Source organism: Anser cygnoides, chromosome 4 (assembly GCF_040182565.1).
Source record: "Anser cygnoides isolate HZ-2024a breed goose chromosome 4, Taihu_goose_T2T_genome, whole genome shotgun sequence".
Lineage (NCBI taxonomy): Eukaryota > Metazoa > Chordata > Aves > Anseriformes > Anatidae > Anser > Anser cygnoides.
Genome location: NC_089876.1, coordinates 6,317,811 through 6,331,965, shown reverse-complemented (window position 1 = coordinate 6,331,965; position 14,155 = coordinate 6,317,811). Strand labels below are relative to the sequence as shown.

The window sequence follows — 14,155 nt, the reverse complement described above, 5'->3', positions numbered from 1 at the left end:
CACTGACAACAAATCTTTAAAAGCTCAAAAATCTCATGCTTACAAGACAGGAATATGCTCTTGCAACTCTAGCATCTGCAAGATCAATGAGACACAGTTACTCAGAAACAAACGGCACCAGTGCTTTTTTTGTTTCCTTGTTACTGGGAAAAATAACTGTCCATCCACTTGGGCTTCTCAGATACTACATCAACATAATGATGATCTCAACAAAGAATTCAAATACCAGAGTATTTACCTAAAACCTTCAGCTCAGAGGTTTAAAAGCAGCAGCTGGTGTAACTTTACTCTTCCACTCTCAGCAAGCTCTGCTCACTGTGATCGACAAATTCCTTCTCTGCTCTGATGCTTGTAAACTGCAGCATTGTTTCTATCTGCAGCACTGTTAAGAGCTACAGGTAAAAGTACTATGCCAATTCTGTCATTTTAAATGTAAAGAGACTCTCATAGCCTTGGTGAGAATACAACCAAGATCTGGTTTTGCTTAGACAACAGGATCCAGCTTTTCAACAGTCCCCATCAGCACTGATTTTAACACTAGTGTTCTGCTTGCTTTGGAACCACCAGCGTTCTTTAACCCAATAAACCATAAACTACCTGCTTCCCTGTCCATAGCCGTTGTGGTTTCATAATGGCAGGAGGAAATACTTTAATTCTTCCTTTTTTGTCCGTCAGTCCCCGGTAAACGAGCTCCATGTATTGCTCTCTCGTGAAGAAGCAGCCCCGGGTTGTCATGCTGACTCCAGATATCATGTGATCCTGGATCAACCCAGGAAGCGGCTTGCCATCCTAAAGAAATTTGGAAGAAAAAAGGTTTGGTGGGGGTCAAGTGTTAGCAGCTCCCCAGATTAATCCAGCTGGATACAAGCACCAAAGTCCCTTCTGAAGAACGCTTCATTACTGTACAGCTCTCTTTTAAATCTCTCCTAGGCATTGACAATTAAAAGGAACAGGATTGTTTAGATGTGATGTGCCCTCTCTAAAAGAGAGAGAACAACTCAGTTTGGGGAGATGAGAAGCAGTTAATAATGCCTGAACAACAAAAATCCACTGAAGGAAAGAGCATATCCGGTAAAAAATGGGAACAGGAAAGAAAACTGGAAATAATAATAAAAAACAAAACTAAAAAGAACAAATTTCATCTCGTTTATCCATAGAAAGACCAACAACAAAACATTTTAAACAATGCGATTTCATATACGAAGAAGTTTGTTTGACAGTTTTATTTACCTTTGGAACTAGATACTGTTCATCAGTAAAGGCTAAAGTGTAGGCCTCTGCTCTACCCAGCTCGCTTTGTGGAAAATGGGCATTCATTTCGTCACCGTCAAAATCAGCGTTGTAAGCCTTGCAGTTGGCATAGTGAAGCCTCAGCACTTTTTCTCCAGGCAGGATTCTGGCCCGGTGAGCTTGGATGGAGGGTCTGTGAAGAGTGGGCTGGCGGTTCAGCAAGAGGACGTCTCCAGTTTTAATGTGACGACAAACCTGCAAGAGAATTCCAGCTGATGTCTATAAAACATTTCCATGCGTGCCTCTGGAAAGAATGGATCTTAAAACACACGTGCATTCAAAGCATTTTCTTTCTAGTATTAACATCCCGTGCAAAAGGTTTAAGAGAATCAATCAAGACTACTTACTCCCGAAGCTCTCTGCTCTCTACCAAACCACAGTCTAAGCCTGCTTTGTGCTCCATTAACACCCACAAACCACAGCAATCAAACCAAGGTAGCCGCGTGCAAGCCACACCCTACCAGGCTCCCCTCTCCCCTGGCAATACGGGCATCAAAGACTGAAAAAGGGAAATTCCGTTATTTGTAAGTGAGAAAATAAACCAAATTTACCCAAACTGATAGTACCTGTCACCATACAGCCAGTGCTGGACAGCTTGGAACAAGATAGTATGACCAGGTAGCTGGAGCAGAGGCAGGGAGCCCTGAGTTCTAACTTCATGTTTGAATAAAGCACAGGGTGGAGGTCACACAACAAATTCTCATCTAGAACACAGCCTCTCAAAACAGTCTCACTTTAATGTCTGTCAGTATACACATGCTATAATAAATCCATCAAAGTGATCATCAACAGCTCCAGATAACCTGTTCGTACAGTCTAAATACTCAGTGCTTATTCAATATATGAAGATTTCAGCAGGCATGCTGCTATTTCCAGGAGTTAGGAGCAAACAGAGCTTAAACACGTTGTGCTTAACATTACAGAATGCATTCACAGCCTGGTTTGTGGGAGCCTCCAGCATCTATTTTATCAGTGAGCTCAATTTTCACATCTGTTTTGCAGGTCATCATCCCAGTAAAAAAAAATGCCAACGTGAAAATCTGAAGTTCTTCTTCCTGAGCAGGACTGACAACCCTAAATCCAAAGAACTCTGCAGCTGTGACGGATGCAATTTTGCAGTCTCTGGTTCAGTAAGCACCCAAGGAATTACTAATGTCCTCTCCAGCCCTCATGAATCACACCAACGCTTTGTAAGCCTCAAGCACCACCCTGTATGCGAGGAGACCGGGTGGCATCCTTGCTGATCCCACTGAGACACTCAGTCTGGGGCCTCGTAACAGTGTGGAATGTAAGGGGGAGATAATTTATTCCTTGCAAGTAAAGAACCTTTAGATTGACTTTATCCAATGCTTTGTTTGGAAATGCCCACCAAGTTCAGAATTGGAGCCAAAACTTAAAACACCCGAGCCCTGACGTTTGGAGGCCCTCCAAAAACCTGTTTTCCTTCACTGTGTATTTTCCATGTGTAGGATTCTGTGTAGCCCTGGAGGGTTATTCTCAGCCTGAAAAATATACACTATAAGAGGGGCTCTTTGCAGAAATTCAGGTAAGAGAAGAAAACAGTGAGAACTGAGCTGTCCAACGATTTACTACTCCATTTAATGAGCTTCCTACATGCATTTATTTGAGTCAGAACTGACCAAATTCTAACCTTTAGGATACTTTTATAACCTGACAATCACGTAAATCTGACAATCCTGTATGTTATTTTCCTCACCAGATAGCCACAGTTATACATTTGCAAAGCATGCTACCCAGTTATTACTGGAAAAACCTTAGCTTTAGCACTGCAATTCACAGATGCTTTTCTGCCATAGCACACAACTGTGAGAACTACTTTCAAATGCCACCCAAATTAAAACAAATTACGATGCCAAGGAAAAAACTGCTCCACCTGTACAGTTCATGAAAGCACTTGGGAGCTAACGCCCTCTCCCTGAACCACTGTAGTGTTCAACAGGATATTCCCTCTTCTTGCTCTTGCCCTTCTGCTTCACATGATACCAAAAGCAGCTCCTTTTACTCGCTGTCTTGGATATAAACCTCTGCCAGAGGTCTGCACATACTGTTTGCCCTGATGAACCCTGAGGAGAGAGGATGGCTTTTGAAGGTGAAAGCTCAACCACCACTTTTACTTAACAGCCACCTAGGCTGGAAGCCAGAAGCGCATGGGTTCTTCTTGTCTGAAAATAGACCTCTTCTTAAAAGGCTTCAGGCTCATCCAGGAAACAGAAGCAATACAGAATTTGCAAGAGCACTGTACTATTACGTTTATCTCTGTGATAGGTTCTGAAAGAAGAGACATCACAGAAATGCTCAGTCTTAAATATCAAATCTATACCCCACTTCTACTAGAGACATGGGTGAATAGCAGTGTGAAAAGACCATTTGCCATTTCCACACCAATTCTCCCCAGCGCCTAAGCAGCACGTTGTCAATGCTTGCAAGGTGGGGAAATATCATGACTGAGAAGTTTCCAAGGTTGATTAAGCGGCAGCACAGAGAACTCAAATCCTCCAGCAGCTCCAGAGAAACAACTGATGTTAGCACCAAGCACTGCACAAATGTTAACGTCCTTACGAACAGATGGGCATCAGTGGGGTTGGTTTTTGCTTTGCCATCTGCAAAATGAGATGGTGAAGGGGAGAGGGATCCTAGGTTACAGCAGGCAGTACCAAAAAAAACAACACGCCTCCCCTAGTCTGTGCCACTCCCAGCATGGCTGATGAAAAAATGGGAGGACTCGATTCCGTACTTGATCATGGGCACCCATCGTGGCACACAGGTCACATCAGCTGCTTGTGGTGCACCTACTCTACAAACACACTGAATTTCGGCGACCGCCACGAAACTGCTCCAAATACAGAACATTTCAGTAGTTCTAAAGGGAATGAAAAAACTCTAAAATTGGCTGAGAAGGGCAGGGAGGCAGGGGAACACAAAAGCATAAGAATATCTTTCATACTACTGAGACTTTCCAAGAATAGCCAGCTGTAAGCGAAAGACTCGTCAGCATCTTGACAAGAGGAACACCACACACTGCACATTAAGAGATGAGTGAAATTGAGGATGGAAAAATGGTTATTAAAATTTGAAAAAGGTATCAAGCTTTTCTTCTCACATACTCCCTCAACCTTTTCCAAGCCACCTACTAAAAGACAAGACAGTGCTGCTCAGGGAGTCTTTTGGAGCTTGTTAGAACCACTACCATAGGCAGTATTATTACTTAAAAAACCCACCACACAGGTAGGATGGTTCTGCCAAGCCAAGTCTTTGTCATACTCACAATCTTCAGTCCTGTCGGGGGTGCCCCTGAAGAAGGGGTAAGAAGCTGCTTAGCTATGGCTTCCCTCTGGGTCAGGCTGCTGGCACTCAGCACCGTACGAGACCCGTCCTCGTTAATGACCATGGAGGCCCCAGGGTGAACCTTTGGGCCGTTTATGACAGCTTGCCTCAGCTCTTTGACATTCCAGGGAGTGACCGGCTGAGGGTAGGTCAGTTTGGTAGCAAATACCTAGACAGGAAAGAAAAAAAAAAAAAAAAAAGAGAAATAACTAGTTGTTCAGCTTTCATTTAGAACAGAAGTCACTGAGGAAACAGGGTCAAACGTTAATTCAGACAATGTAAACATAAATTATTTGAAGATTTTGGGTGCATCCCCTCAACCTATTGTCATGCCAAATGGACATGCTTCTCTTTCAAAAGCCGCTACTGTAATAACTATGCACTTTTTAAGATTTTCAAGTGGAGCAGAAAATGAAAACTGAATTAGCAATTTAAAAAACAAGCGTGATTTTAGATTCTGCAAACAAACTGACAATACAGGGGAAAAACGTATAACCACCGGGCTCACTGTTCTCAGATAGGCAAGCAGAAAAGACTGGTTATGAGAAGTTCAAGTTCAGGATTGGTATAATCTCTGGGAGTTATTAAAGATGAAGGTTGAGACATATCTATGGCTGTTTCTTAAAGGCTGCCAGGCCTGTTACAAGATACTGTACAAAGATGAAGGGAGAAACAGAACCTACTTAGAAAGTTTGCACTAATTCATAAACCAAGGAAGCTTTTTTCTTTTAACATCCTCTTTCCTAGACTTAGTGTTCAGTATAATGGTAAGAATTTCCTGCTCTTCAACGTTGCTTCTTCATTAACATCCAACGGTAAGATACAACTGTGACGCACTAAGGAGGAAAAGGTCCAGACGGGTCAGTAAATCTCTACATTTTAAACTGTTTACTGAGTAGCTGAAAACACTAAAGTATAGCTCAGTCCCCAGCTGTACCATAAAGAAATACTCCTTTCTTTCTTCTTACCATGGGAATGCCAATCTCATTGGTGCCAATGTACATATCAGGGCAAATGACTGATCGAGCTGCAAAATCCACACGTTTTCCCATCATGTGCTTGCGGAAGAGTCCTTCCTTTTTCTCTAATAGCTTTGAAAACAAAAGTTAATGACTAAAATGCAAAAGACAAAAACATGCAACGTGAGACAGATTCTTAAGACGTTGCAGTAATGATCATCATGAAAACCCCTACATAATAAGCACAAAATAAAACACTTATTTCTTACTCCATCCATTTCTTTTGCTTTAACAGTCTGTGACACACAAAGTCTCTAACACTCTCCCTGCCACCCACCTGACGAATACCAGGGTATTTTTCAGTCATTAGTTTGTCCATGTCACTGTCAAAGACAATGTTGACATGAGTCTGAAGACGAATCCAAGTGTTGTAAAGCTTATCTGCAATGGTCTGTCCTGGAATCGTTGCCAGGACAGAACGGTCCAGAGGTTCATTACTCTCACCGGTCTCCTGCAGAAACAGAAAATAGGAACTTGGACTTACCAAGAAATACCTACTATATACCAAGCTGAAATCACAGCATTAAATAACAAACAAAACATTGACCACTATTTTGCACCTCACTGAAGAAACCAAATCAAAAAATAAAATTAAAGATACGTTTACACTGTTATTACACCTAAGTGTTTCGGACTGGTCTGCTGTCAAGATTTAGAAACTGACTTGGGTATCTCCAAAGACCACATCTACATATTCCAGTGGCATTTTACTAGCTGATTGCTTGGTAAGTGACAGTCCTCTTTCCAAATTAGCTTTTTACTGGTTAATCAGTGTAGGCTAAGAACCACTGTTCTACCGGGAAGCCCTATTTTCATCTGAAAATACAAATCCAAGAGCTTGCAGCACTTACATCACTTTGTTCTCACAGTCTAGGAGGCTGTATACCACTCATCTCCAAAACACATTTTTTCACATTGTCACCTCAAACATTTTAAGAGCACATCTCCACCTAGTGGCCAAACTCTCAGTAACTAAAGTAAAATGTTTAAAAAAAACCGTAAACTTCAGGATGTAAACCAAGTCCAGCTGAAACTAAGCCTGGTATCAAAGAACCCTTAATAACACAATTCATGAGTAAATATGAAAAGAGGTTTTCAGTACGTTTATGATCAATTTCTGCTCCGTAGGTTAAGTGTGTTGGTTAACCTGCACTATTTTTCAAATTAGATACAAGATGTTTCTTTTGTTCTCTTGTAGAGCAGTACATTGGAGTGAACACGTCTGCCAGAAACACAGAATTTCCTCCAGCCGAAACACCATGGAGAAAGAGCACGTTAGGCTGTCTGAAGGCTGTCAGAAAAACATTAGGCTTCTTATCAGCAGAGGAAAAATAGTTGGAATACAGGTGACACTCCAAAACAAGGGTATAACCGTTATTACAGAAGAAAAAAATGCAAAATGCAAAAAGCTTGGGATATCCAGACTGAATCTACCTTAAGTTTTCTTCACAGTTACATTCTCAGAATGGGGATTTCAATGGCAAGAGATACATGTCCCAAACCTTAAAACTCCACAGAGTTGCGTTCTGTATGTCAATTGTGATTAGAAAAGGGCACTTATTACTTAACTATGAGTGAGCATGCACATATTTAGTACTCTGCAAATTCACAGTCCAATGTACCATGCAGAAAGTTCCCTCTGTAAGCAAACGCCATGATTCACGGCCTAAACACAGAAGCTGAGGTGTCCCTAGCTTTCTCCTTGAAGCTTTCTCAAAACAAATATAGGAAAACAGCATGAGGCCACATAGCCTGGATGAATGGTGGTGACACATCATTACCATGTGAACTGGCTGGTTGTAAGCAAGCATTGTTACTAATTATGGTTATTTGGAAATTTTTTAGTTCATCTAGACATCAATGGTTAAAAATAACCAGGATCACAATTGGCTCTACTGCGCTTAAAACATAAAGCGTCTTTTTTCCACCACCATTTTTCATTTGGTAAGATGCTGGGAAAGTTTTATCATAAACTACTTCTGCTGTACATATTTCATTTTCCAGCAACAGGAGCCCACGTTTCACATACAGTAGGCTAATATAAAAACCACAAATAAGAAGTCCGCATAAAATGATAGTTCCTTTGCACTAGATAGCTGAGTGGAAAGACGTGAGCAAAAATACCTATGGAGAACATGTCTAACAGCATATATTCCAACAGCCTAGGCAAAAAATGTTACTGAAACAGTTTACACAAGAACCTACCCAAACTGCACCCCACATACCCAAATATTAAACAATAAGATAACCAGCAACTCTTACTGTTTGGGTTTCGTCTCCTACAGTTTTAATTGGCTGACATTGTTCTTTTGCCATGAAAACCAAGAGCTTCCGTATCAGTTTGGCATCTTTCATGACAGCCTGCAGGTTGACAGTCTGACCATTCGTAAACATCCGGTCTCCAATACGATTCACGGGACGATACCTCCAGGAGATCAAGATCATTTTAGCACATCAGCGTCACCAAAAAGCAGCGTAATAAATCTCAAACATACTAAGCTAAGTCTTCAATGCAGGAAAAATAAGCCCCTAACAGCGAGCACGTGAAACTTCATTTATTATACTGGCACAGTCATAAGAGGAACGATTCCTTAAGACATCCTACCAGCACTCTACTGCTATAACATCCTAATATTCTGCAGTAATTTGAAATACTAATAACAAAATACACTTTTTTCAAAACTACTATTTCACTCCTTTAGGATAACTTCAAAGGAGTTTGGTAAAATTATCATCAGTTACTGCTGTCACTTTTGTTTTTTTAAAGTCTCCACCAACATTTTAGTATACCAGTGTATGTACTAGAGGTGTTTGCATCTCTGACTCCTGAGAAGAGTATGTGGTAAAACCCATGATTTGCTTTGAATTTGTTTCAGGGATTTTTTACCTTGAAGGTGGAACCACAAGCAGATCTAAAAAAAACATATCTGGACTAAATCCTGAACTCTTATGGGAATCCATCCCAGGAAAGAGGTAACGCAAAAAGAAGCCTGAAAAGATAAAATAGAAAAGATAAATACATTATTGCTGCTTTTTTTTTTTTTTTTTGGAATCTAACCCTCCCCCAACCCCAGATGCAATTGGTCAATCAAAAGAAGCTGCTAAGTTAAATACTAGAGAGCTTGTTTAAAATAAAAACATTTAGGCATAAATACTTTAGAAAGAATTTTATTGTTCTCTTTGGTCATTTTTGTCACTGACTATGACTGATACATGAAACCCTTTGATTTTTCCTGACAACTGTAGACACTTTTAGTGTACAGGTGACTCAAAAGAAGAGACTACTAAATACACTCTGTCTTTAACCAAGGTGACTGTGGGGAATAGCAGACACAGCACCATGTGAAGATCATATTTTCCCTGAACAACAACCAAGCTTTGTGAGAAGCCACAATTTGAGAACAGCTGATCAAACTAGTTTACTGAATTCAGTTCTCTGCCTTCGCTAGGTACCAGCCCTTCTGTCATAAACATTTATCTTGAAACCAGGAGCCCTCCAGGCAAAAGGTAAAGATTTGAAAAGGATTTAATATGGAGACAAACGTTTGCAGACTTTGTCCACTAAAGGACAAAGAAAACAGGAGACAACGCTGCTCTTAACAAGCATTACCTTCATTCTTCCACAGAGACATGATGAACTCCTTGGCAGTCATTGGTGTCAGGTAGCCTCTCTTCCCTAACTGGGTTTCATCAATAGCTTAAAAATAAATAAAAAACAAAAACACAGGGTTATTTCAAAAGGTTTTCTTGGCTTACAACGATCAGTGTTTCCAGCAAAGAAAAGGAGTGGAAATAACACAAAATACACTGGCTAACATCTACTTTAAAGCATCATTAACTTTGCTTTTGGGATTTGAAATTAAATAAAGTGAGCCTTCTCAGTATGGAATAAATAAGCCATTTATGTGACTAGTGAATACCAATATGTAGCTGAAACAAAACTCATTCTTTACAGCTAAAGTGTATGCTTTATTTGATCATATTTATTTGATTTATTTATTAATGGTGAATTGTGATCTCATCCACTGACCAAAACAAAAAACAAGAGTCAACCTACAGCTGAGAAAGACAAGTGGGACTCACATATTACCAGTGAGACCGAGGTTCATATGAAATACCCGACTGGATGAGACAACAGCTACAGTCAGGATGGCACGTATATTTTAAGTTCAAGACTTGGGCTAGCTGTATTTCTGAGAGGAAGGAAAACACCGTATGGTTTTGCTACTGAAAAGCAGAAATATGTGAAAAACCATAGTGTCAGCTTCTCCTCCTCTTGCAGGTGAGCCCCTCATGTCCCAGTGAAACTAGGGTATATGATTAAGGAAGAACAATTTTCCCGTGACCTCAAATAAAGTTTCTTTTTGTTATTTCACATGGAAAACCTTTCCACTCCTCAAGCATAAATGCATCAAAGCCAAAGTACTCCCTCCAAGGTGCAACACAACGAGCAACCATGGCACAGGCTGTACAGAATGTACATAACTATACGGTCCATCCCACTCCAGCAGATGTATGACTGAAATAAAATAATCAAGTGGCGTTACAGCCCTGGTCTTTGAAAATTGGCAGGAGGAAGATATTTCTTACCTGTACTTCACATGTGAATGATAACAGCTTCTGCAAGAACATGTCTGGTTTTGAAGCTTTCTGTTGTAAGGCAAGCTATTCTGACAATTCACCTGACCATCCAGAACAGTTATTTTAATTACTAGCGTAATAAAACATGCCCCCAGACTTTTGACTGTCAAAGAGTTTCAAACAGAAATCCCAAAGTAGCACCCTGCAATTTCATGGAGTGCAGTCACAGATATCGCTCAAAAGTAAAAATATTGGGATATCCAAACTTTCCTGCCTTTCTTGAATGTGCAAGGGAAAGGATGCTAAAGCAGAGACCTGAAATTTCTGCTTGAAAACCTATCACTGATGCTATGCCTCTCCAGGCACAACTCCACAACTGTAATCTATTATTTAACTTACTGGCAAGCAAACAGAATAAGCTCTATTTATAAATCTTTTCCAAGTGCTAAATAACTCACACAAATCCCCATTAATTCTACATGGCTGTGTAAAGGATCAAGGATACAACATGAGGGAAAAAGAAGTTTTGAGAGATTCAAACACCGGGTTAGTTAAGCCTGGAAAGTGTCGCTACTTTCTTGTCTTTTCCTCTTTAGGAGGAAATCCTTCCGTAAAAGATCAGATTACCTGATTTTTCTTTCTGAAGGTTGGCCCTCCTCCGGGTTCATTTTTCATCTAGTCTCTCTAGTTTAAAACGTAGCAGAAAATCTGCTAACCCCCCAAAAACACAGTGTCCCAAAACCAGTTGACAGAGATTACACCTTTGTACTTCTTTCCCTGGCACGCATAAAGACACTCAAACCTACAGAAGTTAGAGGAATTTAATGGAAATTGTATACTCCCCTACTGCTGAGCCTAGTGTTTTGTTTAAATATACAAGTGCATATTTGTTGCTAGGAAACTGTGCATCTTAAATATGGGCAAACACATTAGAGTAGAAGACAAATATTTTACCTGCTGGCTCATCCACGGTGCCTTTCTCTCCTGACTTACGATACACCGTGGAAGGATAAGTTACTGTCAGCTTGCTGTTATGCTCTTTTCGCACCAGTGATCTTCTAGATCTAAAAGAAAAAAAGAAATAAAAGAAAAAAAGCAAAGGTAAAAAAAAGCGTTAATACAAACACTTACAACATTTTACTCTATGCCACCTATTTACTTCCTCGTGTAGTTAAACTTACTTGCAGTTTGGGCATCTCTTTGAAGTCATATGTGCTTTCCAGAACTGTGCTATCAGTTTATTTCTACACTCACAAACGTTTTTTACCTGATAGAGAGGAATTAAAAATATTAAAAATAATAAAAATAATTTAAAACATTTGACACAAGTTCATTAAACTACCTAATTTACATCAAACTCAGCATTACACACACAATCCCAACATTTATCTCCTTGCTTTTAAAATTTATTTTATCAATAATCTTTAATCTTCAAGTCAGTGCTAAATTTTAGAGCTTTTCTCTCATTAGAGGTCTTCTCTAATCTAAAAGCCAGAAGATTGACCAAAATCACTTTTCTTTTGACAGCTCACGAATACACGAGTTCCAAAGGGTTTCAGGTTGGTTTCAAAAAAAGAGTTTAAGGAACTAAATTTGGCTTATAAGCAAATCTGCTCTAAGATGTTAAAACTTAGTAATATTTCCCTTTACTAACATCGTACATTAAACTGCATTTAAAAGAAAAGAAGAATTCAATTACAATCATGTAATTTAACAATTTTTAATGTGCGTTATGCTGCAAAACTGCTGGATGCCTGAGTTAAAAAATGTTCTGCAGCTCAAAACAGCTGGCACATTGTACAGAGGTATGACTATCTGCAGGTAACATACTGACAGAAAAATGAGACTATATTCTATGCGTACTATAAAGACATCTCCATTAGCAGAAAACAAATCATATTTTATAAACCTAATAGTTACTCTAAGTTTTTATGGGCCAGCAAAGAAAATATTTTTAAGCTTGACTTTGGACATTACACTGTAAATGTAACACACTTCAGAACTCAGGGACAAAATCTAAAGTCTACATAGTCAAACAGAGACTTTCTTTTGCACATTGCTGTATTAAAAGGACAAAATCTGATATGCTAAGAAGATCACTGATTCTACTTACATTTGAACACTGATCGCTTGGTTCTTGACTTTGCAATATTTCATGGACGTGGCGGTTTAACTCTTCTTCAATTTCTAGAGCTGTTGCATCTGCACTTTGCTCTAAAAACTGAAAAAAAAGGAATAGATAAGTCTATATTTACAGTATTATCAATTCAAAAAGTAACGGAGAAAGACAGAGTACTTGCCCTGTTCAGGACGACTTCAAGATCATGGACAGCATGAAGCAGCCCATTCTCCAGAACCTTCAGTTGACTTAGCAGTAAGTGAACCACAGCTCGAGTACATGTCAGCATGTGACAGTTCAAACAAGAACCTCGAATTAGAAGGTATAATTTCTGCGAAGAAAAGAGGAAGAGGTTATCCTAGTAGATATATTGGCTCGCACACAGGTTGTCACTCAGTACATTGCTGGGCAGGTTGTTGAGTCTTATCCACACTGGCACAGTTTTCTGGAATAAGTTATTCTGGAATAAGAGGGACAAATATACAAATATTGCTATTTCGAGTTCAAACAACTCCTGAACGTTCAGGAAGCACTTGGAGATTCTAAGGTAAAAGTAGGTAGCTGTTCACGTAAGTTTGTAGTAGCAATTTAAAGAAAACAACTAATAGTTGTTACTGTGCCATGCATTTAATTAAGTGTTAGCACCCTGCAGTTGGTGATACAGGTTAGTGATCAACACTCTCCCCTCTTGCTTATCAATAGTGCATAAAATAATAGCTACAGAAAAGTATGTATTTTGCAAAAGTCTATTTACATTGAACTATCACGACACAATAAAGCTTTTCTACTACATTTACTGGTTATTAAATAGACCTACAGTTAAAATAAGAGAAAAAACAGATCTTGGTACCTTTTCTATTTTTAAGGACTACCAACTATCGCAGCTTGAACACCATCAGCCATTTCACCTGTGAGACAATAATTAAGCATACTTACATCAAAAAACAGAGGGTTGTAGACAGTCAGAGGCAGCTCTATATGGCCAAAATGACCCGGGCAGTTGCTGAAGTTCTGCATGCACGTTGCACAGGCTTCTTTGGAATCCGGAGGTCCCAAAGCCAAGTCGTACAGCCCGTTAACAGAAGGATTGCCCACGCTATCCAAATACTGAGGATCTGTTATGGCTTTCACGCTCAGCTTCCTGAAGATGAAAGAAAAGGACAAAAATCAGCTGCAGCAAACAGCCATGCCACATACACTTGAATGTTAGAATCAGCATTGACATTTTGCACCTGGGTGACTTTTTAGTGATAAAAACATCTTTTTGAGGGCACATTGGACACACAACAGGGATTTATGTATGGTTAACTACATTGTCTGGGTACAATTGCTCATAGCTCAGTAAGTATTTATTTTAAATCTTTACTAATAACCTGTATTTGCCGTCTCCTTGCCCCCACAGCCCCACAGGGAGCCCAGAACCCGGGGCGAATCCATGGGCCACCATCAGTGACGGCCAGGTCGCACCGGGACTACGCCTCCCAGCATGCCTCACGCCCGCAGCCCATTGAGCCCGGCCGGCGCTCCCGCGCAAGGTACCATGGGAGTTGTAGTCCTCCATCCCACATGTAAACCTGCTCAGGGCACGGCGGGGGGAAAAGGCACAAGCCTGCCTCGGCTCCTCACCTGATCTCCTCAGCCGTGTACATCCCGAAGGACACCCTGGCGAACCTCCACCACGGCACCACCTTGGGCGGCCTCATGGCGAACGGGCGAGCCTCCCCCGGCCGCTCTGCAGCCGCTGCGCCACGGACGGAACCACGCGGGGAAGGGGGGGGGGGGACAGGAAGGGGCGAGGCGG

At 40.5% G+C, this 14,155-nt stretch overlaps 1 protein-coding gene and 1 long non-coding RNA gene across 2 annotated transcripts in view; one reads left to right on the top strand and one right to left on the bottom strand.

Moving 5' to 3' along the window:
- The window catches only part of POLR1A (RNA polymerase I subunit A), a 33,677-nt gene extending 19,547 nt beyond the window's left edge, over positions 1-14,130 (bottom strand). The window contains exons 1-14 of the mRNA XM_048047789.2: positions 13,981-14,130; positions 13,291-13,495; positions 12,536-12,685; positions 12,349-12,456; positions 11,417-11,502; positions 11,190-11,299; positions 9,265-9,351; positions 8,542-8,644; positions 7,917-8,079; positions 5,932-6,105; positions 5,604-5,726; positions 4,577-4,804; positions 1,231-1,485; positions 598-789 (exon numbers count right to left, since the gene is read on the bottom strand). Coding sequence (XP_047903746.2) covers positions 598-789; positions 1,231-1,485; positions 4,577-4,804; positions 5,604-5,726; positions 5,932-6,105; positions 7,917-8,079; positions 8,542-8,644; positions 9,265-9,351; positions 11,190-11,299; positions 11,417-11,502; positions 12,349-12,456; positions 12,536-12,685; positions 13,291-13,495; positions 13,981-14,057 — 2,061 coding nt within the window. The 5' untranslated portion in view covers positions 14,058-14,130. The remainder of the gene's footprint in view (positions 1-597; positions 790-1,230; positions 1,486-4,576; positions 4,805-5,603; positions 5,727-5,931; positions 6,106-7,916; positions 8,080-8,541; positions 8,645-9,264; positions 9,352-11,189; positions 11,300-11,416; positions 11,503-12,348; positions 12,457-12,535; positions 12,686-13,290; positions 13,496-13,980) is intronic.
- Positions 5,380-8,657, top strand: LOC106034100 (uncharacterized). The gene is made up of 3 exons (XR_001205800.3): positions 5,380-5,495; positions 6,853-7,000; positions 8,531-8,657. It is a non-coding gene; the product is annotated as an uncharacterized lncRNA (long non-coding RNA).
- Positions 14,131-14,155: the final 25 nt, after the last annotated feature.